This window comes from Salvelinus fontinalis, chromosome 32 (genome assembly GCF_029448725.1).
Source record: "Salvelinus fontinalis isolate EN_2023a chromosome 32, ASM2944872v1, whole genome shotgun sequence".
NCBI classification, from domain to species: domain Eukaryota; kingdom Metazoa; phylum Chordata; class Actinopteri; order Salmoniformes; family Salmonidae; genus Salvelinus; species Salvelinus fontinalis.
In genome coordinates, this window is record NC_074696.1 from 23,800,521 (window position 1) to 23,826,363 (window position 25,843).

At 41.0% G+C, this 25,843-nt stretch overlaps 2 protein-coding genes and 1 pseudogene across 7 annotated transcripts; 2 read left to right on the plus strand and 1 right to left on the minus strand.

Annotated features, from left to right (window-relative positions):
* Positions 1–1,746: 1,746 nt before the first annotated feature.
* LOC129830967 (uncharacterized) lies at positions 1,747–8,999 on the plus strand. Of its 5 annotated transcripts, none has more exons than XM_055893860.1 (9): positions 1,747–1,924; positions 2,003–2,131; positions 2,418–2,570; positions 2,699–2,878; positions 5,540–5,647; positions 5,791–5,940; positions 6,046–6,213; positions 6,336–6,497; positions 6,702–8,999. In XM_055893860.1, the coding sequence occupies exons 1-9, from the start codon at positions 1,906–1,908 to the stop codon at positions 6,782–6,784; spliced, it is 1,152 nt and encodes a 383-aa protein (XP_055749835.1). In that variant the 5' UTR covers positions 1,747–1,905; the 3' UTR covers positions 6,785–8,999. The 5 variants fall into 5 exon arrangements, with proteins under 5 accessions (XP_055749835.1, XP_055749838.1, XP_055749839.1 ...); XM_055893863.1 differs by having other exon boundaries at positions 2,418–2,534; positions 6,699–8,999; XM_055893864.1 differs by having other exon boundaries at positions 6,648–6,719.
* Positions 9,000–10,199: 1,200 nt separating this feature from the next.
* ccdc127b (coiled-coil domain containing 127b) lies at positions 10,200–13,186 on the minus strand. 2 transcript variants are annotated; one of them, XM_055893865.1, is made up of 3 exons: positions 13,079–13,186; positions 12,504–12,635; positions 10,200–12,168 (listed from the first exon to the last, which is right to left on the minus strand). In XM_055893865.1, exons 2-3 carry the CDS (start codon positions 12,628–12,630, stop codon positions 11,483–11,485), a joined length of 813 nt encoding a protein of 270 aa, XP_055749840.1. In that variant the 5' UTR covers positions 12,631–12,635; positions 13,079–13,186; the 3' UTR covers positions 10,200–11,482. The 2 variants fall into 2 exon arrangements, with proteins under 2 accessions (XP_055749840.1, XP_055749841.1); XM_055893866.1 differs by lacking the exon at positions 13,079–13,186 and adding an exon at positions 12,839–13,002.
* Positions 13,187–13,296: 110 nt separating this feature from the next.
* On the plus strand, positions 13,297–24,765 carry LOC129830966 (succinate dehydrogenase [ubiquinone] flavoprotein subunit, mitochondrial-like; annotated as a pseudogene).
* Positions 24,766–25,843: the final 1,078 nt, after the last annotated feature.

Here is a 25,843-nt window from a genome sequence, read left to right on the forward strand (position 1 = left end):
ACATATAAAGTATACATATAAAAAACACCCAGTTTAAACATTCCTACATTTGCACAATGAGCACTTGTCTCTCAAATACATCTTTACAGTTGTTGGTTTGCTAGCTAAATAATTGTTGCCATATTAGCATATACGTCCAAACAAGACATGGTATCAAGAACAAGATAAAACTAGCTGAAACGAGCCACCTACGATTCTCCACATTGCAGCTCCTTGTCACTAGGCGGCTAGTGAATAGAGAGTTGGGCCAGTAACCCGAATGGTTGGTGGAACGAATCCCCGGGTTGACTAGGTAAAATCTGTTGTGCTACCCCTGAACAACCTTCCCCGGTAGGCCATCATTGTAAATAAGAATTTGTTCATAACTGACTTGCCTAGTAAAATAAAAAATGTGAGAACGTTTGCATGCACCGTAATAATTCGATATTAAACTGATTATGGAAGTAGGGAGATTATGCAGTGGACACTTTACTCTGCTGATCTTAATCAAAGTAAACATGCACTTATTAAAACACCTGGTTTTCTGAGCAATCTTTCAAATTATTAGAACATGTAAACCCCTTAATCGGCGTTCCAGCAGTGGATTTGATCTGTGCGAGTGAAGTGATTTGGGAACAACTGAATGTATGCGTTCTAGTAGTCTTATATGTCCGAACTCAGAATCAAATATGCTTAACAAAAATAACATGCTTGCTGTGGTATAACGTTTATTTTGATTGTCTGCATTTATTAGAGTAGCCAGATTTCAGATGTGTCCATGTAAACAGGATTATTAGCGATATAGTTTTTCCTAAAACGTGCAATGCCTGTAAACATTTTAATCTAACTACTAATCTGTCTATTCACAATAATCGCATTATTGTGTGCAAGTACTACTTCCGTTCCTCTCCTCGCCCCTACCTGGGCTCGAACCAGGGACACTGTGCACACATAGCCACCCTCGAAGCATCGTTACCCATCGCTACATAAAAGCCGCAGCCCTGGCAGAGCAAGGGGAATAACTACTTCAAGGTATCAGAGCGAGTGACGTTACCGATTGAAATATTATTAGCGCGCACCCCGCTAACTAGCTAGCCATTTCACATCGGTTACACATGTAACCATACTCAATGTTGCTGGCTATCCAGAATCACAACAACACACATATTTCTGCCACATTGAAGTGTGTGCATTGTTTTAATGATATTGTCAGCTAACCCTTCTAATGGAAGTGTTAATGAATTTACCTGCAAAAAAAGCAGAGAACCATTCACACAGACCCGATACCTGTATTTTGGTTACATGGTCCGTGAAAATAAACACTCGTGATTATGTATTTTACTTGTCCATGTCCATGTTTTTACCTCCTACTCTTACTCTCTCCAATTAATTTAGGCTTTTTTTGGTAGGCTACCACACTTTGTTTGTAACACAACATGGGTTTGTTGTTTTGTTTTCTATCAGGTTCCTCCATATTCTGTCAGATGTTACCACGTTTGAACATGTCATTCATGAAACGTGTAGCTTAATAAATTAGCCAAACTGCTCTAAATGATGACTGCCTTACTTAATTGAGACTGAAGGTCGACTGCAATCAATTCTCATTATCTGCACACTACATGGGTGTAATGATTAGTCGAAAGAGTTCCTATTGTACAATGATTGTTTTTATTGGACAAATTCAGGTAGGTCCCTCCCCGTTTCGTTCTGTTTGCTTCCATTTAAGAAACGTTTTTGCAACAAAATCGGCGTTTTGAATACGTCCCACCAAACGCTGGACTATGACGTCATCAAAAAAGGACAGCGGGCTATCTCGCAATAGTAAACAAAAGGACATTTTATCTCGCAGTTTTTCTACTCCTGGAAAAGTCTCTCCGCACATAGACCTTTGCGTAAACAGCTGTCATAATATTACAAGGCGAAAACATGGTGGATATACGCACAGGTGAATATGCCTCTTGAATCTATACAATGACCGATATTGGTTTTATTCTTTGTGTTCACATCTAACATGTTTTTTTAGCTGTACCGTCAGAGTCCTTAAATATAAGATCATCCGATGATGAACCCTTAATTACATTAATAAACAAGAAGCACCAGCCCAATGAGACCCAGGGTAAAAAAAGCCGGAATATCACTAGACAAGATTCAGGTGAGAGAACATGTGAAATGAAAACCTTTATAAACACCTATTAAATAAAGTAACCCTTACAAAAAATATTGCAATTTTCAAACTGCAGTAAAAGTGCAGTTAACTGGTATTTTGGACGCAATAATTGTAGAATATACTGCAGTTATGCTGCACAATTACTGCAGTAACAAAAACTTATTTTGGATGCAGTATTTGCAGCATACTGCAGTTATACTGCAATCTTTTTTCGTAAGGGAAATTACCTTATTTTGAGTAATATGTTGATATTTGCTGCTTGTGTGATTAGGGTTAGATGACACTTCAGATGATGAACCCATGACCAAGTTGGAGAGACTTCCCAGACCTAAAAAAGCCACTGTACAAGCGAAGGGGCAAATAACTACTTATATCAAAAGAGGAACAGGTAATGGCATCCAGAAGACAAACAACAAGATCGCAGGTGAAAACCTCTCTCAAGCTCCTCTAAATGTATGTCCTGAATACTGTAAAATACACACACACTACTACTATTCTGAATGGATGAATGGGAGGAGGCATCAATTTGTTTGGTCTTTGTTGTAATTATAGGTTCAACCCAGGATGAGCACTCCTATGACAGCTCAGACGAGGAACCCTTGATAAAGATGGTTAAAAAGCTCCCTAAACAGACATTATTGCCATTCAAAAAGAGACCCTTCAACACAGCCAGAAAGGTGAACAATGTGAAGGGCAGAAATAACATCCAGAACACTCATAACATATGCACAGGTGAGACTAGTTACTCAATTCTTGTATCAAGGCTATATTTCTAAGCTACAGGACAGGTATTGAGGAGTTTACCACATCAGTCACCGGCTTCATTAATAAGTGCATTGACGACGTTGTTGCCACAGTGTCCTTACGTACATATCCCAACCACAAGCCATGGATTACAGGCAACTTCTGCCCTGAGCTAAAGGCTGGAGCTGCCCCTTTCAAGGAGCAGGACACTAATCCGGACACATAAGAAATCCTGCTACGCCCTCCGGCGAACAATCAAACAGACAAAGTGTCAATACAGGACTAAGCTTGAATCCTACTACACCGGCTTGTCGGATGTGGTAGGGCTTGCAAACTGTCATAAATTACAAAAGGAAAACCCAGCCGAGACCTGCCCAGTGACGCAATCCTACCAGACGAGCTGCTGAGGAAGGACAGCTCATAATAATGGCTGGAACGGAGCGAATGGAACAGTGCCTCCGGAAAGTATTCAGACCCCTTGACTTATTCCACATTTTGTTACGTTACAGCCTTATTCTACAATTGATTAAATTGTTTTGTCTTCAATCTACACACAATACCCCATAATGACAAATAAACCCCGGAAATATTACATTTACATAAGTATTCAGACCCTTTACTCAATACTTTGTTGACGCGCCTTTGGCAGCGATTACAGTGTCGAGTCTCTTGGGTATGACGCTACAAGCTTGGCACCCGTATTTTGGAAGTTTCTCCCATTCTCTGCAGATCCTCTCAAGCTCTGTCAGGTTGGATGGGGAGGGTTGCGACACAGCTATTTTTAAGTCCGGGCACTGGCTGGGCCACTCAAGGACATTCAGCGACTTGTCCCAAAGCCACTCCAGCGTTGTCTTGGCTGTGTGCTTCGAGTCATTGACCTGTTGGAAGGTGAACTTTCGCCCCAGTCTGAGGTCCTGAGCACTCTGGAGCAGGTTTTTATCAAGAATAACTGTGTACTTTGGTCCGTTCATCTTTGCCTTGATCCTGACTAGTCTCCCTGTCCCTGCCACTGAAAAACATCCCCACAACATGATGCTGCCACCAGCATGCTTCACCGTAGGGATGGTGCTGGGTGTCCTCCAGATGTGACACTTGGCATTCAGGCAAAATAGTTAAATCTTGGTTTCATCAGACCAGAGAATCTTGTTTCTCATGGTCTGAGAATCTTTAGGTGGCTTTTGGAAAACTCCAAGCGGTGTGCCATGTGTGTTTTACTGAGGAGTGGCTTCTGTCTGGCCACTCTTAACCATAAAAACATGATTGGGGAAGTGAGGCAGAGATGGGAGAACCTTCCAGAAGGACAACCATCTCCACAGAGGAACTCTGGAGCTCTGTCAGAGTGACCATCGGGTTCTTGGTCACCTCCCTGACCAAAGCCCTTCTCCCCCGATTGCTCAGTTTGGCCGGGCAGGCCAGCTCTAGGAAGAGTCTTGGTGGTTCAAAACTTCTTCCATTTTAAGAATGATGGAGGCCACTGTGTTCTTGGACCTTCAATGCTGTAGATGTTTTTTGGTACCCTCCCCAGATCTGTGCCTCGACACAGTCCTGTCTCTGAGCTCTACTGACAATTCCTTCAACCTCATGGCTTGGTTTTTGATCTGACATGCAGTCAACTGTGAGACCTTATATAGACAGGTGTGGGCCTTTCCAAATCATGTCCAATCAATTGAATTTACCCCGGGTGGACTCCAATCAAGTTGCAGAAACATCCCAAGGATGATCAATGGAAACAGGATGCACCTGCGCTCAATGTCAAGTCTCATAGCAAAGGTTCTGAAAACTAAATGGAAATAAGGTGTATATATATTTTTTGTAATACAATTGAAAACATGCTAAAAACCTGTTTTCGCTTGGTATTGTGTGTAGATTGCTGAGGATTTTTTATTTATTTAATCCATAAAATAACAAATTGTGGAAAAAGTCAAAGGGTGTGATTACTTTCCGAAGGCACTGTATTTGATACCATTCCACTCATTCTGCTCCCTTGGTGTCCCTATCACTAAGAACCATGGACAACGCCTTGTCCCCCTGGCTGATCTTAAAAGATTTGTTATGGGCCCTCAAATCCTCAAAGTTATACAGCTGCACCATTGAGAGCATTTTAACTGGCCGCATCACTGCTTGGTGTGGCAACTGCTTGGCATCCGACCGCAAGGCTCTACAGACGGTAGTGGGTACGGCCCAGTACATCATTGGGACCGAACTCCCTGCCTTCCAGGACTTCTATACCAGGGGGTGTCAGAGGAAGGCTCTAAAAATTGTCAGACTCCAGCCATCCAATCGTAGACTGTTCTCTCTGCTACCGCACAGCAAGGAGTATTGGAGTGCCAAGTCTTGGACCAACAGGCACCTGAACAGCTTCTACCCCATGCCATAAGACTGTTAGGTTAATAAAATGGCCAACCGGAGTATTTACATAGACACCCTTTTATTTATCTTTTATTTAGTAAATAATTGTCTTACTTTTTTAACTCTGCATTGTTGGGAATGGGCTCGTAAGTAAGCATTTCACTGTGAAGTCTACACCTGTTGTATGCAACGCACTATACCAATGAAAATTGGATTTGATTCATATACAGGAATGTACTAAATGGCTTTAGCGGGGAATAAACTTGCTTTTCCTGTTCATCTTATTGTCTATTTAACCAGACTCATCAGGTGACGGCTCCGATAATGTGCCACTGATCAAGATGGTAGACAAGCTGAAGACACAAACCCGAACAAAGACACTCCCTACAACAGCCAGAAAAACACCCAGTAAAGTTCTTAAACACAACAGGAGTATAGTTGAGAACACACAGCATCTCTTGTCTCTATATACTTTCACTATGGCATAATATGTCTGACAGTTGTATCACTGATTCTAATCCAATAGTCTTGTTTTCTGATTACATGGTCAGAATCCTCCGATGGCAGCTCAGATGATGAACCATTGATTAATCTAACCAGGTCTCCATCTAAAGACACTGTGAGGACAATACTGAAGAGCTGTGTCGCTAAAGAATCCAACGGCAACAACTGTAGTCAAAGAAAAGGCAAAACCAGCAGAGGTAATTTATCCTATAGGGCACATTTTTACAAATATTGCTGAGTATGCTGACAGATCATTTTTTTGATGGGTCTCTGTTTTTCCTTTATCTTGTTTGAATTGTCAGAGGAAGAGGGGAATTCTGATTCTGATGACGAGCCCTTAATTAGCCTAGTTAAAAAGCCTCTTAAAGCTGTAAAGAAGACCACGACACCAGCGAAGAAGAGTGTGCCAGGAAAGACAAACAAAGCAGTCAACAGATGGAGCACCAACATTGTTCAGAGCACGAGTGAAGGTGAGAATACTTTTTCAGCCCTTGTCGAAGCATGGATTTAAAACAATCCAAAATACACCCTAGCATAGATTAGGTTAGGTTGAGTCTTGTTATGCAACGGTTGATTTGTATTGCTTTTTTAGGGTCTTTGGATGATAGATTAGATGATGAGCTGTTGATTAAGAAGATGGTGAGGAATCCATCAATGAAGACCCTGATGGTTATTCTGGAGAGGTGTGAAACTAAAGAAGCCTTGGCAGATTACTATAGAGCCAATGTGGGAAACGCTGGCGAAAGAAGTGCAGGTAAGAATTCCACTTATTGTATATTTCCCTTCCCATTTAGATTATCTTTGACATAGTCGAGAGCTTCACTGTTTGATAAATCACATTGAAATCTGTCAGTGTCTACCTATTATGCAGTACTCATAGGTTTTCTGTGTATTTATTTGGAAGAGGATTAACTCTTGTGAAAGATGGTCACGAATCCCCCTCATTCTTCAACAGAAGCTATGGCAGAGAAGAGAAATCGGTCACAAGACTGCTCTGACGATGAACCTTTGATAAAGATGGTTGGAAACCCAGAGTCATGATTATGGACTAGTATAGATACCGGAATAGTACTTAATTTTAGGACGACAGCATTCAGTAACAAACTTGTTGAAGATGGCACAATAGTTACTGACACAACCACTTTTTTTCTTGCTTGAGTTGACTGTTTTATGGTGAAAAGAAATGTGTGTTGTCTAACTATTAGGTGATTTGGGATAACTATTTTCATTTTTTAATTTGTGTTTTTATAACTTATTTATTTTTGTATCATGTTTACCACATGGATCGTGGTAGCATGTTTTATAGTATATTTATGGCCATGCAAAAGTTGACTCATTCAACAATAGGCCTGATTATTTTTAATTGTTGCCAATTATGGGTCTCCAGCTTAATGAATTAGAGTACATTTTTGTGATTAATAGGGGGTAGTCAGGTACTCCATTTATTTTGACTGGTATGTACCATCAAATAGGGAGCAGTACTATTCATTTTCAAACACTGAAACTGTAGATGTGCTTGTTACAGTCCACGCATGTAATGGCTTGCCATTCAATTGTGTGATATTACATTATAAAAAAATTATTCATTAATTGTTTTCACAATTTTAATTAAAGAACAGAAGTTTCCCATTTGTCTTAGTCATTAACAAAAAACACACCTTCACTTTGATGGGAGATATTAAATCGGCGAAGGATTCCAGCTTCTAAACTGAGACATCTGTAAAATGAGAGGCTTTTTTTTGCAACTCTGCCTAGAAGGCCAGCATTCCGGGGGTCGCCTCTTCACTGTTGATGTTGAGACTGGTGTTTTGCGGGTACTATTTAATGAAGCTGCCAGTTGAGGACTTGAGGAATCTTTCTCAAACTAGACACTCTGATGTACTTGTCCTCTTGCTCAGTTGTGCACCGGGGCCTCCCACTCCTCTTTCTATTCTGGTTAGAGCCAGTTAGCGCTGTTTTGTGAAGGGAGAAGTACACAGCATTGTATGAGATCTTCAGTTTCTTGGCAATTTCTCGCATGGAATAGCCTTCATTTCTCAGAACAAGAATAGACTGATGAGCTTCAGAAGAAATGTCTTTGTTTCAGGCCATTTTGAGCCTGTAATTGAACCCACAAATGCTTATGCTCCAGATTAGATGTCGACCGATTATGATTTTTCAATGCCGATATCGATTATTGGAGGACAAAAAAAGCCGATACGATTAATCGGCCGATTTAATTTTTTAATAATAAAAAAAAAAATATATATATATTAATAATAAAAAAATACATATAAAAAATATATATTATTTGTAATAATGACAATTACAACAATACTGAATGATCACTTATTTTAACTTAATATAATACATCAATAAAATCAATTTAGCCTCAAATAAATAATGAAACATGTTCAATTTGGTTTAAATAATGCAAAAACAAAGTGTTGGAGAAGAAAGTAAAAGTGCAATATGTGCCATGTAAGAAAGATAACGTTTAAGTTCCTTGCTCAGAACATGAGAACATATGAAAGCTGGTGGTTCCTTTTAACATGAGTCTTCAATATTCCCAGGTAAGAAGTTTTAGGTTGTAGTTATGATAGGAATTATAGGACTAGTTTAAAAAATGTATACTTCTGTGTATTGATTTTAAGAAAGGCATTGATGTTTATGGTTAGGTACAAGTTGGAGCAACGACAGTCCTTTTTCGCGAATGCGCACCGCATCGATTATATGCAATGCAGGACACGCTAGATAAACTAGTAATATCATCAACCATGTGTAGTTATAACTAGATTTTGACAAATTTGGAAATTTCCAAATGCCTGACGGTACCACGTTCATCTGTACAAACAATAGTTTGTGTTAATAGCTTCTACCCCCCAAGCCATAAGACAGCTAATCAAATGGCTACTGGGACTATTTGCATTGACCCCCCCCCCCCCCCCCCTTCCCCACCCCTTTTTTTTCACGCTCCTGCTACTTGCTGTTTATTATCTATTAGCCATGCATAATTACTTTACCCCTACCTACATGTACATATTACCTCAGTTACCTCGACTAACCTGTACCCCCGCACATCGACTCAGAATCGGTACCCATGTATATAGCCTCGTTATTGTATTGTTGCTCATATTCTTTTTACTTTAGTCTATTTAGTAAATATTTTTCTTAACTGCATTGTTGATTTAAAGGGCTTGTAAGTAAGCATTTCACAGTAAGGTCTACACTTGTTGTATTCTGCGCATGTGACAAATAAAATTTGATTTGATGTCAAGGCTTCAAAATTCTTGTGACATCAATAAGGGATCTTAGCTTTCACCTGGATTCACCAAGTCAGTTTCGGAGACGGTGATCCTAATATTTTGTACACTCAGCACAGGAGGTTGGTGGCACCTTAATTGGGGAGAATGGAATCCTGGTACTGGCTGGGGTGGAGTGGTATTAAATACAGCAAACACATGACATTCCATCACTTCGTTCCATCCATTATTATGAGCCGTCCTCCCCTCAGCAGCTTCCACTGACACTCATTGTATGTCAGGTGTGGATTTGCCATGCCAGAAGGGTTTTCCCCAGGTGAATGAACAAAGAGGATATTTATTGCAATTTTTTGTGAGAACCTATGTCCAAATGCTCCAGACAGGCTTGATGCAAACTAGTGCTTGCTAAACATGGATTCTTTCATTTATTTTCATTGGATTACATTGTGAAAGACATCTTCAATGATCACACCTTTGATCACACATGGGATAGAAATGTAATGTTCAGTCAATTTTAATCGGTTGTGCAAGTTTATTACCTAATGTGAAATCAGTGTAATGTACTGTAGCATACTATATTCAAAGGCAATTTTGAAACATGTATATTACATTTTTTTGCTATTGGAGTAACTGGTTGTTAAAATAACTAAATTGAGAATATCATTATTTTGTGTTTGTGATTAAACTCATATTTCACAGATCAATTGTTCTGTGGTGAAAGATGTCTACAAACAAAATGAATGCTCAATGAAAGCTTTTGAATGTAAGACTGGCTGTGTTACCAGTTTGGAGTTTTGTACTAAGAGTTTTGAAAATTCATCACAAAATTGTGAAAATAGGATCAAAGCGATATAAAAACATGTTCAAACAGTTTGTTTGCTCCTCAACGTAGCTCCCCAGCAACTGTTCAATCCATACACTGTGTCGTGTCTCTGACTTCTTTAATGTGATGACAAGCTATTTTGTTTGATTACGTGATTGAATTAAAAATTGCAACAATTAACTCGTTAATAACTTGGAGCACCACGGAAGAGTTAGTTTATATAGAGGACTATCTCCCAAATCCACTCTTAAAGATCCCTGGATCTTTTATATCAATAGCAGTCAATCAGTCATTAATTATTCTTGACCTAATATCAGTCTCATCTGAACGTCGTAAAATTCTTGGTTATCTGCACGAACCCAGCCTTTACTATGAATAATACATACACAAATTGGCTGAATTATTTATTTACTAACTAATTAAGCAATTACAGAATATACAATACATTATACAGTAAATACCGTCCCCAATAGACTAAACAAAAACAGTTTGGTTATATCACGATAGATTCAGAGTGTGTGGGGGGCTGGGGGCTGGAAGGAAGACTAAGGAATGGGTCTCTATCGGACATGGGAAGCTATTCTCACATAAATACATATGCCACTAACGATCGCTCGTTAGGTCGCCATTGTTCTTGTAGATTTTTCCGGGTCGTCTTAGAGTGAGATGTGATTTTCTGCATCGGTCAATGTTCTTACTAGATTTGCTACCTTTGCAGCTGCAGTCTGTTAGGCTGTAATCTTGGACTCACTTCTTCTTGAGTGATCAATATTTCAGAGTTCATACCATTTCACGTGTGGAGCAAGCTCTCACGTTTTCTGGCCTGTAGAGTTGAAATTAGAAATAGCCCTTTTTAAACAGGTGACTTTTCGTCCCGTTTTTTTTTATTCTAGAGTGGAAAAGGGGTTGGTTCATTATTTCCAACCAATTTCTACTCACTTGGGCGGGGCCACTGACTGGGCACACATTACCATAAAACAAACACTTTTCATTTTAGAAGACTAAATCACATTATCTTTTCAAAAGTATTCTTCTACTTCGTCAAACATTTTATCCAACATTCAGATGCAAGCCTCAACTGAAGAACCTGTATAAACAGAGTTAGGGTAACGTGCCTGTATTGTCTTTCATTAGGTCACAAACATGAAACAAAACGGACCGGGTCTTAGCTGGCTCCTCCACCAACCGTTTCCATTTTCTCTAAATTAGGAACTATGTTTAATTCGGAGTATTTGGCGGGAGAGTTCCTTTGTTCTACTGTGACCCTCACAGTAGGGGGTTGTTCACATCTCTGCTAGCCGATTCATTGAAAGGGCTAGCGTCATGACAACTGATATACACAGTGCCAGTGCGGTACTTTATTTGCATACCCCACAAACACAGGTTTGAGATGAGATGTACTGTATGATGGAAACATTTAGTTTAATAAAAAATAAAACACTATAGGATTCTATGATTAGGATATTGGTCATGCAAATAACATTTTAGGTTAAATAAATGCTTTACAGGGTTAACCATATTGTTTACAGTTTTTAATTTTACTTTGTCTCTCAGATACACATTTTTAGATTATCAACAATAATTTTCTGTACTCATTTCAAATGCTTGTCCTTCCTCATAGAACATATTACACATCATTAATAAATATCACTTTGGCTCATAATCCCAGCGATATCATAGATTGCTAGACTGTGTTCCCAACAACGTGGCCTCTGCTCTCCTGTGTTTCTGTAGTGTGACCTGCAGCTGCCAGTATCTGAGGTAGATCCACATGAGACTACCGTTCTTGCGCTTGTCAGTGTTCAGGTACTGCGCACAGTGGCGGTCATTTTTAAAGATGTCCTTGAGGCCGGCCTCCATATCCAGCTGGGCGAGAGCCCGTTCTCTGACAGCTCTGACCAGCAAGTCCTTCTCCATTTCCAGCCTCTTCTCCCGGGGCACCAGGATGCTGCAGAAGGCCCCCTGCCTCTCCACCAGACCCTCCTCCACCTCCCTCAGAGCGGCTATGGCTCCCCGGTGCCACTCGCTCTCCCTCTCCAGAGCCGTGTGGAGGAGGGCCCCAGCTCCGCCAGCCTGCAGCAGTCGGATCTTCTCCCCAGTCAGGGCCTCCCGCTCCTGGCTAAGCCTCCTGCGATCCTCCATCAGCTGCTGGCTCTGGGAGGCTATGGCCTGGCGGTAGCCCTGCACGCGGTTCTTCTCCTTCTCCAGTTCCAGCTCCAGGTGGACCGTCTCCCGTCGGTTCTCTCTCAGCGTGTCCTTGTACTTCAGCTCCATGTCATCACGGATGGCCTGCATGCTCTTGTCAAACTTTTCTTTCACCTCCAACACTTCCCTCTGTGACTCTCTGGACCATATCCACCCTGAAAGATGTTTGCATTTAGCTTGCTATCTACCTGTGCCTTACAAGTTGTGGATGCACAACGTTGCCACTTACTCAGACCTTATCTTACCAAATTAAAGTAAGGAAAGTTTGTCATCAGACATGCCAATCTTGGATTTCAGGATGTACATTGAGAGTTAATGCATATGGTAAGACATCAACAGTACACTACATTTTCACTGGCCTAAAATTGATGTATGTAAACTGAGCACAGTGGGCCTCTGATTGTCATTGTTATTATGTCTAGTCATAACAGGCAACCTGCTCTGTGCTTCTGAAGTCTTGAGCAGGCAACTTGTGTAATACAGTACTTACGGAAGGCAGCGAGACCGATCATGGGCACCAGTAGGGCATAGTTCCACTTGTTCCCATCGTTGCCCCCACCACCCCCTCTCTGCTCTGGCCTGATGTTCCATTCCTGGGGGTCATTCAGGTTGTTCATCTGGCCTGCAGAGGTAGCATAAATTGAATGAGTGACATCTCTGCATATTAATAATGTGCATGAACTGCTCACAATCTGGGGTAAACTGCACTGGTGAAAAAACAACCAATAAATGATTTATTGACGCAAAAACATTTAAATATGGGGTATTTCAAATGACCATATTCGTCATGATGCTGAAGGGTGCGTTTCTACTGTTCCTACTTACTATCTACATGAACTACAAGTTGACAGAAATGGCTCGATGGTTGACTGTCAAACTGGAGTTTTTCATAAGCTTGAATCAGAGCTAGTTTGTTAGCTAACTAGCTTTATTTACTGATCTTGGATCGATGCATTCTGAATTCAGTTCCGTTCAAACCAACTTAGTTAATAGGACCTGATCCATAACCTGCAGAAAGTGTTAGCTACCAAAAGGAAAGGATGGCTAAAGTAATATTGCAGATACCTTCTGTTCAAGAATGATAATGTCTCTTCAATCGAACTGCATTCGTCTCTCTTCCGGGTTAAACATAGCGTAATTTCCCAACTAAACTTTGCAGAGGGGAGTTACATTTGAGTCAATTTAGATATTGTCAATATAATGACGTAGCCCGAATTATGAGTTGTGAAATATCAAAACAGTAATATCGAAAGTTAACGTACTTGATGATTTAATAAATATATAAACGAGGACTATTTATTTTCCTTTTGAGATGGTATGCTCCGGCACGTGTCGGAGCAGTTTGGGGACGTTGATTTCCCCAGACGAAGCGAGCACCCATCATGGCCGCGGTGTGTACTGCCTCCTGTGTCCTCACCAAAAAGATCCTGTCAGCTAAGGCGGTAAGTATTTGGAGATAAACTGTTGCTATAGAATATCGCTATGAACTAATTTATATTTTGGACTCATGAATGTGTTCATATGAGCTTGTATTCGCAGAGAATTTAACTTTAACCCACCATGTTTTGTAACATCAGCTGGTCAATGATATCTCACCATAGACGGAGTTTCGTAGCTAGTTACCTAACTAGAATTTGCTATGCAATACTGGGAGCTAGCTTAATTTGTCACAGCTTAAATAGTTTTCATAATAAATATCCATGGCAATTCGATTCTGACGAATAGCTTAATAAATACAATTTTTATTGCTCGTGTATGACGAGTGAATTAAACCTTGCAGTAGCCATTAACATCAGTGCATTGAAGGTCAATCAAGGCATGTTAGCTAAGAAGCTGTTATTAACGATGTGGCTGACCAAACAGTAGGCTAGTTCCCAGTGTTGGCTGAATCTGTGATGTGTTGTCTGTTTGTGTTGTCTTTCAGTCATTGATTTATGTTTGATGACAAATAATGTCTCTCGGCTACCTTTCTTTTGAATGTGTGCTGTGTTTCAAGAGGGGATGTTGAGACTAAGGCAAATTGGTTACTTTGATAGCTAATGTTAGCTAGCTGGAGTTGGCCAGCTCTTAATTGTAATAGTGTGCAACTGCATCCCGGAATTTGGGGAGTCCCCCCGAGTACCCCATTGGTTCCTGCATGAACGAGCACAACATCGTCATGCTTGTGTGACGCCTTTGGATGTGGGTCAAAAGGGAAATAATACTTATCTGAGGTTTTTCGCCCCCGACTGCTGTGTACCAGCCATCCTTATGGCTCTGCTACATAAGCTAGCACAGTGTCTTTCGTTCCCGCCTGCCAAACACCTTCCCTCGCCATCGTTAACAGAACTGCTGTATAACAGTACTCGACGGGCAGGGGCGAAAGACTCTAGCTACCGTTTTCGGCTCGGCTTCTGTGGGGTTTATTGACGGTTGGCACCCAACATTATGGTGCATTACAGCCATCGACTGTACTGGAGCGCCCCTGCTTCCTGCCAATGGACCGGAGTTATAGCTTAAAAATGTACCAACAAAAAGTATGAAGATGGGTTCCTCGAGATGCTGAAATGCCCACATGCAGGAACGCCCTGAAATGCGGGCTGCTTTGCACCCGTCTCCTGAATTTGGGACTGGGTGTGTTTTAAGGATGTTTGCTGAATAAATAAGCAGGGAAGTTATTTGTTTATATTGGAGCAAGTGAGAGAAAATATGTTTCTAGTGAGCATTTACCTAGTTATGATTTTAAATCAATCTTTGTCGCAAAATATGTAAATGTTTAACACTTTATACACCCACACGTGTATCTCTCGTATCAGAAATATTGGTTGGGATGCTGCTAAGCACTTATGCATGTTGTGAAATTATTTTTAACACAATTACATGGAACCCAAACCGGCTGCGCGCGTGCGCCATCGTACATACATTTATTTTGTCCCCCCACACCAAACGCGATCACGACAGCAGGTTAAAATATCAAAACAAACTTTGAACCTATTACATTAATTTGGGGACAGGTCGAAAAGCACTAAACATGTATGGCAATTTAGCTAGCTAGCTTGCACTTGCTAGCTAATTTGTCCTATTTAGCTAGCTTGCTGTTGCTAGCTAATTTGTCCTGGGATATAAACATTGAGTTGTGCATTTCAGGTAAAATAACAAGGTCCTGTTGATGACACAAGTTTACTGGAGAACTGAGACGAAGTAGAGACTCTGGACAGGGTGGATATTCGTATAATAAAAAGCAGTTTTATTCAGAGGTAAAGATATCTGATACAAGCATGCTTGGACTCGTTCATTCGGCTCGTAAGGAACCTGCAGACAGAGCCCAGATAACAGAAATACATAGTCATTTTATACAGCACAGAAAGTAGGTTGAGTCTGGAAGTTCTGGTCCTCTGGTTGGTTCTGATGAGTTGGGCGAGGTCTCCTTCAGGCTAGTATCACTGTCCCATTGGCTCTGAGTAGAGTTCTTTGTCTTCAAAAATGTTCAGACTAAAGAGGAGTTTTTTGTGTGTGCGTTGATGTTCCTGTCTTATCTGTGTTTTATGAAAGATTTACGTCAGCCCTCAGTCCTTGGTTATGTGTGTGTGTCTCATTATCTCGTGGGAAGCCGTACCAAGCACTCTTGCTCAAGGCCTTCCCTGCCTTATCAGTGTCTATGAATGTTCTGTGTCAGCCATCTGTCTCTGGTGTGTGTGTGCCTCAGTTTCTGCTTGTGAGTATGTGAGAGAACCTTGTTTAAGAAAGAAGTTAGTTATAACAATGTAATAGCAATATGCTCGTGTTATTACAATGGTATTTCTTACAGTCCTCTACTCCGCCAATTAATCCACACATAAAATGGTCAACCGAATCGTTTCTAGTCATCTCTCCTCCTTCCAGGCTTTTTCATCTTTTGACTTATATGGTGATTGGCATCTAAACTTTCATAGTATTACCACGACTACCAGCAACAAAGTTAGTCTTTCAATCACCCACGTGGGTACCTGCTTCTATAAACCAATGAGGAGATGGGAGAGGCAGGACTTGCAGCGTGATCTGTGTCAGAAATAGGAATTACTTCTATTTTAGCCCTTGACAACACAGATGCTCGTTGACCTACGTGAGCAGTGTGGGTGCAATAATTGAATAACATAGATTACTAAATGTATTTTGCGACGTGAGCGGTGCAATCAAGGTGTTATAGGCAGACCACACTGCTCGCATGCGCAGGGGTTGGGTGAAAAAGCTTGGAAGGAGGAGAGATTACTAGAAATGATTCGGTTGACCGTTTTATGTGTGGATTAATTGTCAGAGTAGAGGACCTTGTGCATTTCAGGTAAAACAACCTAATGTTTATATCCCAGGACAAATGAGCTAGCAACAGCAAGCTAGCTAAATAGGACAAATTAGCTAGCTAGCTAAATTGCCATAAATGTTGAATGCTTTTTGACCTGTCCCCAAGTTAATGCAATTGGTTCAGAGTTTGTTTTGGTATTTTAACCTGCATTTTGGTGTAGGGGGACAAAATCAATTTATGCACGATGGCGCACGAGCGCAGCCGGTTTGGGTTCCTGTTAGGGTACATGTTGCTGCAGCAGTCTCACCTTAATTAATTATGTAACCATCAGCTGGCTGTGTTTTCACTGTATTTTAAAACATTGAGCAAACTACACTAATGTTAGAGGCCCACAGACAAGTCATAAATTGACTTGACATTTTGTGGATAAGTCTAGTTCTTGCAATTTTAGAACATTCATCAATAGCCATGCATAGCCTATGATATATGTCTTTGTTCTATATTCTGTCTCCATTTAGCTTCAGGCAGTATCCCAGAGCTCCAGGAAGCTCCACTTCTCCATCTACGGGAAGAACAAGGCTAAAGTGTCAGATGGCGTAAGTCTGCATACTCCATGTTCATCTTTGACATTACTGTATGAATGGATTCGATAGGTTTGCACAAAATATTGTCTTTTAGATTTATTTAATTTGTCTCAGTGCTTGTAGAGACAATTTCTATTATACAACTCTAGCTAGAGAAATACTGAAATGTCAATGTTTTGTGCTTGTGTTTTTGCTGGTCTCTACAGATCTCCACACAGTACCCCGTGGTAGACCATGAGTTTGATGCCGTGGTTGTGGGTGCCGGTGGGGCAGGACTACGTGCTGCTTTTGGCCTGTCTGAGGCTGGCTTCAACACAGCTTGTGTCACAAAGTTGTTCCCCACCAGGTCGCACACGGTGGCTGCACAGGTATATGAAGTTATATTCTACAAGATTCAATGGGAAATGACCATGTAACAGCAGGAAATATCCCAGATTGTTCCCTTAAAAACTTCTTAGGGATAGCCCCCTTTTTTAATTTAATTTTAGCCTAAATTGACATGCCCAAAACTAACTGCCTATAGCTCAGGCCCTGAAACAACGATATGCATATTCTTGGTACCATTTGAATGGGAACACTTTGAAGTTGTGGAAATGTGAATTGAATGTAGGAGAATATAACACAATAGATCTGGTAGAAGAAAATACAAATATATATATATATATATATATATATATATATATACTTTTTTTTTCTACCACCATCTTTGAAATGCAACAAAGGTCCCACATTTAGCCATCACTCTGTAATTCCGATGGTGTCCATAAGATGGCAGCAGTTTATGTGCAAAGTTTCAGACGATTAACTTGAAGTATGAACAAACTACATGACATTTAGTGTGAAGTCATCCAGGTACATTTGGGCAAATCGTGAAGGAGACATTTACATTTTTCTGCAAGAATATCATCAAGTCTGTATACTTGGACTTTGATTTAGCTTTTCCAGTATTTGTAGCCATATTATAAGTTCAACATTTGCAAAACACCCAGTTTTCATAACTTCATAACTCTCCATATTCTTATAATTTTTGTCCAAAAGGAAAAGGCTTACTGTCGCACAAGGTTAGCAGCTACATTTTGCGACATACAGGGTTTCCCGATACTCCTGTAAAGCCTAGCTCATTGGCTATCTAGCTAGCTTTGTTTGACCCCGATTGGTGCTTATTTGACAAAGTTACAGTCGATCAAGTGAAGACCGCCCGCATCATCGGTGTGCCATGAAGGGGTCGCTCTCTGACCCAATTTGGTGTCCTATAGGATATACTACACCCATAATGATATAGTGAAGTCTGGTTATGTTCTAGGATCTGAGGAAAAATAAGAACATGATTTGACTGGTTGAAACAACGTTTAGGTTTAGATTTTCAAAGATTCCTTTCTTTGCAAATTGAACGAGTGGAAATACAAAATCAATCGTGCATGCTATATGGACCTTGAAATATGATATGAAAAATTATTTTATCTAACGAAATGACACTTAATGTTATCTCTGGGACCCTTTGGATGACAAATCAGAGCAAGATTTCAGAATGTAATAACACATTTCACCTTCAGAGGTGAATTTATAAAACCTATCGCGGGGGGGGGGAGTGTTTTGTTGTTAGGAGCTCTCCTCAAACAATAGCATGGCATTTCCCCCCCGCAGTAATAGCTACTCTAAATTGGACAGTGCAGTTATATTAACAAGAATTTAATCTTTCAGCTGATATAAGACACTTATATGTACCGACATTTGTTATTACTCTAAAATGTGTGATTGTGACAAGGCGCTGCATCATTTACAACTGTCCCGTTGGCGGGACACCTATCACCAAGAAGTTTAAGTTTTTAAAGTCCTGTGTTGCATGATAACAAGTCTCATCAACTCTGTTTGCATTATACACAGAAGGCAGCAATGCCATTTTAAATTCGCAATGAATTAACCATATCCCAATGCAGTGGCTTTATTAGGTAACTTAATGTTTTACACTTGTATTAGACCTACATCCATGCAATATCTACAAAAAAAGTCCATAGTTCAAGTCCTGAACAGTTGTTTTTGCATTTAGGGCGGGATCAACGCAGCTCTTGGAAACATGGAGGGAGATGATTGGAGGTGGCATTTCTACGACACAGTGAAGGGATCTGATTGGCTGGGAGACCAGGACGCCATACACTACATGACAGAGCAGGCCCCACATGCCGTTGTGGAGGTGAAACACACACACACAGCTTTTTAGATATGTCAAAGAAAACAAAATAGTAAAGCAGGATATTCACTAACTTAAATTAAACTATGCCGCTGATGGTTCTTTGTGTAAAAACGAATGTATGGAAAGGTAACGAGCCTCTTGAAAGGGGAGTTGGTAGATGGGGCCAGTAGGGGAATGTGGCAAGCGTGGGGCAGCAGGTGGTTAATTAAGAAGTGGTTTTAAGAGCGTTGGGCCAGTAACCAGAGGTTTGCTGGTTTGAATCCCTGAGCCAACTAGGTGAAAAATGTGTATGTGTCCTTGAGTAAGGTACTTTACCCTAATTGCTCCTCTAAGTCGCTCTGGACAAGAGCATCTGCTAAATGACAAAAATGTAATGTAAAAATACATGCTAGTGATAGTGTAAGCAAAAGTCCCATGCTTAAAGGTGCAATATGCAGAAATTGCTCCGCCATTTCCTGGTTGCAAAAATTTTAAGTTGGCCTTCAGTTTGGGAAAAATCATTGTACCATCTAAACCGCTGGGAAATATCTTTTCAATATCCAAAAATATTGTATTTTCAGCTGTTTGACGCTGGTATAGAGAACCGGATGTAAAAGTTGCAAAAACTAAAGTTTTTAGAATAGGAAGCATAGACTTATAAATAGTGTACATAGAACAGATCTACTGCTTCTTACGCTTGCTTTCAATTAGTGACAGGTCTATAACTCACATTTCTATGTGAATTTGGTTGGGTTGCTCTACATATTGCAGCTTTAAAAGCACTGCAGCAGAATTCAACGGCCCCTCCGAATTGTCATATTAATGAATTAATGCTGTGTCCTGTCCTCTTTCAGCCCTTCTGATGTACCAAAACAAGTGAAAGTGCCCTTTCAATGCCCTTATTCTTCTCTGCAATGTTGTGTACGTGCCTTTACGTAGACTCAAACAATTTGATTTAATACATTCTGTGTAATTAAATAATTGGCTAAAGTGCAAGCGTATTAGTGTAATTATGTAGCCTATCATTATTTTGGGATTAAGTTGAAACCCCCCCCTCCCAATCAGAAAGGATTGGCACAACATCAAAACAAGCGCTGATAAAATAAAAACATTCATGTATTATTTCTTGGCTAACTTACTATTTCTAGCTTCCTGTTGTGAAAATAACTGAAAGCTGGTGGGCCAGTGACTTAACAGGTCTTCTTGATGTCCCCAGCTAGAGAACTTTGGCATGCCCTTCAGCCGTACTGAGGATGGCAAGATCTACCAGAGGGCTTTTGGTGGCCAGAGTCTGAAGTTTGGCAAGGGAGGCCAGGCCCACCGGTGCTGCTGCGTAGCTGACAGAACCGGCCACTCCCTTCTGCACACACTCTACGGACGGGTACGTCACAATGTCTTGACTCAAAATTCCATAATCCAACACTTGCAATCGCGCTAAATTTCCATACCCTTTCTCCGCTGTTCCTCTGAATCCCATTTTACTGACAAACTCTGCTTTTAGAATCTCATGTTATGTCCTGTTTTTGCTGGATTCACTCATCTATCACTCTTCTACGCTTCTCACCTATTTAGTCTCTGAGGTATGACACCAGCTACTTTGTGGAGTACTTTGCCCTGGACCTGCTGATGGAGGAAGGAGAGTGTAAAGGAGTGATTGCTCTGTGTATGGAGTTACGGATCCATCCACCGCTTCAGGTCCAAGAACACAGTCATTGCCACAGGGTATGTAGATGTTTCTATAGTGAATAAGTTTACAGTTAGAAGACTTGTTTCAAGTAATCTGGGAGCTTTGTCTTACCTTTTATACCAGTTGTAATTTTAACTTATTAACATCCTCACAATGAGCAGTAGGTGCCTCCCTTGATGACGATGTAAAGTTCTCATATTTTGCCCTGAGTCTTACTCCTGCCACTCTGCTCAATCTGCAGTGGTTATGGCCGTACCTACTTCAGCTGCACATCAGCCCACACCAGCACAGGAGATGGTAATGCCATGGTGACCCGTGCAGGCCTGCCCTGCCAAGACCTGGAGTTTGTCCAGTTCCACCCCACAGGTCAGTGTTAGATTGGCAATAGAGGCCTGTCTGCTAGGGAGTGAACTTAATAACATGAAATAAACATTTATTTGAGAAGAGTTGATAAACACTCAGAATAGGCCTATCCATTAGAAATGTAACCTCGAAAGTGTTTCTGTCCTTAGTCTGAAGGTAACTGCGAATTATCATGTGTGTTTCATGACATCGTTGGTGACAATGGCTAGTATCGTTGGTGACAATTAAATCACATGGCCATAGAAGTCAGAGGGCTGGCAGACATGTCTGTTTACATACTGTGGATACATAATCATAGTATAAATATCATTGGGAGTTAAGTGAAGTCCATCGGTGCACTCAGTGCTGGCTTCATATAATATATGACGTAACGTAATCCCTCTAGGTATCTATGGAGCCGGCTGTCTGATCACAGAGGGGTGCCGTGGTGAGGGAGGAATCCTCATCAACAGTGAGGGCGAGCGCTTCGTGGAACGATACGCCCCCAACGCCAAGGACCTGGCCTCCAGAGACGTCGTGTCCCGCTCCATTGCCATCGAGATCCGAGAGGGCAGGTAAGATCACCACCAAGGCTCTGCCTTCCCTGAGCACCCATAGAAGTATTGTGCTGATGCTGGATAACTGATGTGATACTGCATGCTCTATCGATGTCAGATTATTGATTTAATTTTGGCGTGCAAATTTTTAAAACAAAGTGTCAAATAGATGGTCAATCTAGAATCCATCTATTCATGCTTTGGTAAACTAAAATCGACCTAAAGAATGTTACATTTTAGTCATTTAGCAGATGCTCTTATCCAGAGCGACTTACAGGAGCAATTAGGGTTGAGTGCCTTTCTCAAGGGCACATCGACAGATTTGTTACCTAGTCTGCTCAATGATTCGAACCAGCAATCTTTTGGTTACTGGTCCATCACTCTTACTCTTAACCGCTAAGCTACCTGCTGAATGACAGGAAATGGAATTCACATGGAATCTACCCACAAATTCCAATTGAGATGTTTCCACCTTGCTAAGGGTTTCAGGTGTGAAAGACAACTGTCATGCTAACAGACTTTTATCTGTGTGTTCGTAGGGGATGTGGCCCAGAGAAGGACCATGCGTACCTGCAGCTGCACCATCTCCCTCCACAGCAGCTGGCCACCCGCCTGTCAGGCATCTCTGAGACCGCCATGGTCTTCGCCGGCGTGGATGTCACCAAAGAGCCCATCCCCGTCCTGCCCACCGTCCACTACAACATGGGAGGAATCACCACCAACTACAAGGGACAGGTAACTAGCAGCATCCGTTGAAAAGAAATGTAATACATTTGCATATTGTCTTAAAAGTCCTATGAAATAACCCTAGTATAGGTAAGCAAATCTAATGAGACAGATGTAGTGAGTCTTTAATCTGGACCTCTCTTAGGTTTAATGTAATCAAACGATCTTATCATATAATATATATATTGTCAGCTGTGATGTAATATGTCTGCTGTACTGCAGATCATTTTATGATTTACTGTCCTGTTCTCCACAGGTCATCACCTACACGCCCGAGGAGGGTGACAAGGTGGTGCCAGGGCTGTTTGCCTGTGGTGAGGCTGCCTGTGCCAGTGTCCATGGTGCCAACCGCCTGGGAGCCAACTCCCTGCTGGATCTGGTGGTGTTTGGACGTGCCTGCGCCCACACAATTGCTGACATCTGCAATCCAGGTACCAATGCTCTTCTTTACCTGTATGTCAAGACAAAAGCACATACATTAATGCATTGTCCCACAACTTTTTAATGTAATGGCCAGGCCAAGGCTCCCTTTGAAAAATAGTTAGGCAATCCTGGCAATGTGGTGTTTCTGCAGGAGAGAAGCTCTCCCCCCTGAAGTGCAACGCAGGAGAGGAGTCTGTGGCCAACCTGGACAAGTTGAGGTTTGCTGACGGCAGCATGAGGACCTCCGAGATCAGACTGAACATGCAGAAGGTATGGATGAAAAAAAAATTGTGGGGGGAATGGAACTGATATGCAGCACATCCATATTAGGAATTTACCTTGGATGGTCATCAAATCTACTGGTAATGAGCGTTAAATACTTGTACAGTACCATCACTTCTTTGCTAAACCTTTGTTCCTCTCTCTGTCGTCAGCCCATGCAGAACCACGCCGCTGTGTTCCGTACCGGCAAGGTCCTGAAGGAGGGATGTGACAAGATGGATGCCGTCTACCAGACCCTGGACGACATCAAGACCTTTGACAGAGGTCAGCATCTCATTCCCTCTGCTGATGTGATATGAATTGTCTTTCAATTGCCCCATCTCGCAAGGGCAGAAGGTCTTTGTTGTCCCATTGCTGGGCTTGATTGCAACAGTGATTATGTTCTGATGCAGTGTTAAAGTTCCCTCTTTCTCCTCCCCTTAGGTATTGTGTGGAACACTGACCTGGTGGAGACCCTGGAGCTGCAGAACCTCATGCTGAACGCTGTGCAGACCATCAACTCTGCCGAGCAGCGCCAGGAGAGCAGGGGAGCCCACTCCAGAGAGGACTTCAAGGTAAGAACTGAAGAGACAGAAACCACTCCTATACTAGCCTGGCCTGCAATGACAATTTGTTGTCTGGCAAAGCGATATTGCTCGTATGCATACGGTTCCATTTTGTTTCATGGTAGGGGCCTTGATTTTGACATGTTTTTTTTGGAGCTGAAAGTAATGCATATGAACAGACACTGCTTTTGTCATCACACAAACATCCACCATAAACTATAGGAGCTCTCTCCAGTAGTAGTTGGACCAGTCTGTAGACTGATGTTTCATTCTGAAAGATTCCTATGTACCATTGCAGGACCGTATGGATGAGCTTGACTATGCCAAGCCTCTGGCGGGACAGGTGAGGAAGCCCATTGAAGCGCACTGGAGGAAACATACCATGTCTACTGTGGATCCTAAGACGGGAAAGGTAAGTACGCTCACAAAACCAAGTCCAATGCCTAATGATTGTGTGTTACAGATTTTCCTAATTAAATTTTTCTAGATATAAATGACAGGATTAATTGTAACCTTCTTTAATTCTTAACAACACAATAATAGCAGAGTCTGTGCTTGCCAATTTTAATTTGCTATCACTAACCCATCTCTCCCTCTTTGTGCTTCTGTTATAGGTAACTCTGAAATACAGACCGGTTATTGATAACTCGCTTGATGCAGAGGACTGTGCTGCTATCCCTCCCGCCATCCGTTCCTACTAAACTCATAACTATCTGATGCTGACTCAACTCTTTTATTTATGATCAGAATTTATGCTTTTACAGTTATCCTTTATGAAGTTTCAACAGGATTCTCATATTGCTGCTAATAAATACTATAAGTGGAATATTTGATATTTTCGATAATAAACCGTACTGTAAATTGTGCAAACTTGAGTGTTTTGTGTGTATTTTAAACTTCTAACACATTTGCTATTGTTCTTTTTGGCAAATAAATACGTATTTCATATTTAAATATTGAATGATTGTAGAAATCTGTCAAAAAAATGTAAGTCACGGTTTGAAAAAAATTAACCCCCATTTTTTAGATATCGACAATACAATACTCAATTTCTTCACTCAGTAGCTATCCTTGGTTAAGGAAAAACACATTTCTAATCTGTATGTCAAGTTCTGTTCAGCTTGCGTGCTTCCTATTTTGTAGGATTTATCTTGAATAAAGATGCTGAAATAACTCAATCCCTCCTGTCTGTGTAGTATGTCAGATCTTCCAAATACGATGTCAATGTTCCATCTGAAATACAATAATCAAAGTCGCTGGAGGAAGTACCAGCACCCTGTAATTAGATGTCTTTGATTACAGAAAATAACGATGGTTTAGAAACTTTGACTTGTGTATTTTAAAATGAAGGCATTGAGATTAACTTTTTTTAGATGGGGGAATGGTATGCAACCGACTATACACTGGTGTGGACCGGTTCATAAAACGTTCTCCATTCAGGCTGCAAAGGTGTCAATTTCCTCAACACATTTTAATGGCAAGAAGGTGGGGGAAAAAACATGTGTACTTTATGAAATACCATTTTCCACTACCATGCTACAGTGGCTAGTCTGGGTCCACATTAGTGTTTTAAAACTATATGAACAGGGGAGAGCGTCTGCTAAATTACTTTAATGTAATGTAATGGGTGAAAAAACTGACTGCTGCAACAAATACAGGGTCCTTGCTATCTGGGTTCCTTGGGACATTAAAACTCTGACATTACCCCGTTGAATTTTTTTAAAAGTTTAGGGTAGAACGCTATAGGCAACATCCGGGATTAGCATTAGCCACTGTAGCACAGATGGTTGTAAAAATCTTTGACTGTGGCATGTTGGTGGAAAATAGTGTTTCATAAAGAAAGTAGCGATGTATTTTTCCAGCCATTCACTTTTGACAGTAAGATTAAACAACTCTATATCGCCATCTGCAGGCCTTGGGCTTCGTTGGAAACATCCACAGACAGCCAAAACCCAGTACCACAAGAACAAAACAATGCAATATAAAAGCCCAATCAATTGTATTAATACTTGTAAACAAAAATAAAGTATATTCTATTAATTCAGAGGATGATCTGAAAGTTATGTGCATGTTTCGCAGAGAAATTAGTAGGTTGATAAAATGGTGTCTCTGGAGAGGGCAAGAATAATATGTATGTCAGAATAAGTGCAGTATTATAAGGAGACATATACTTGGAAAACGGAGGAGGAATGTAGAAAAAATGCGAGGCAGAGGAAGTTCGAGATAAGGAGGAAGACGGTGAGCTTGAAACGGTTA

Excerpts from the sequence above, each read along its gene's own strand:
- LOC129830967 (XM_055893859.1), top strand. Across the intron at positions 2,132-2,417 it reads TATCACTAGACAAGATTCAG|GGTTAGATGACACTTCAGAT; the intron begins GTGAGAGAACAT and ends TTGTGTGATTAG. Across the intron at positions 5,941-6,045 it reads AAAAGGCAAAACCAGCAGAG|AGGAAGAGGGGAATTCTGAT; the intron begins GTAATTTATCCT and ends TTGAATTGTCAG.
- ccdc127b (XM_055893865.1), bottom strand. The coding sequence starts at position 12,630 with ATGAACAACCTGAATGACCCCCAGGAATGGAACATCAGGCCAGAGCAG. Across the intron at positions 12,169-12,503 it reads GATCGGTCTCGCTGCCTTCC|GGTGGATATGGTCCAGAGAG; the intron begins GTAAGTACTGTA and ends AACATCTTTCAG.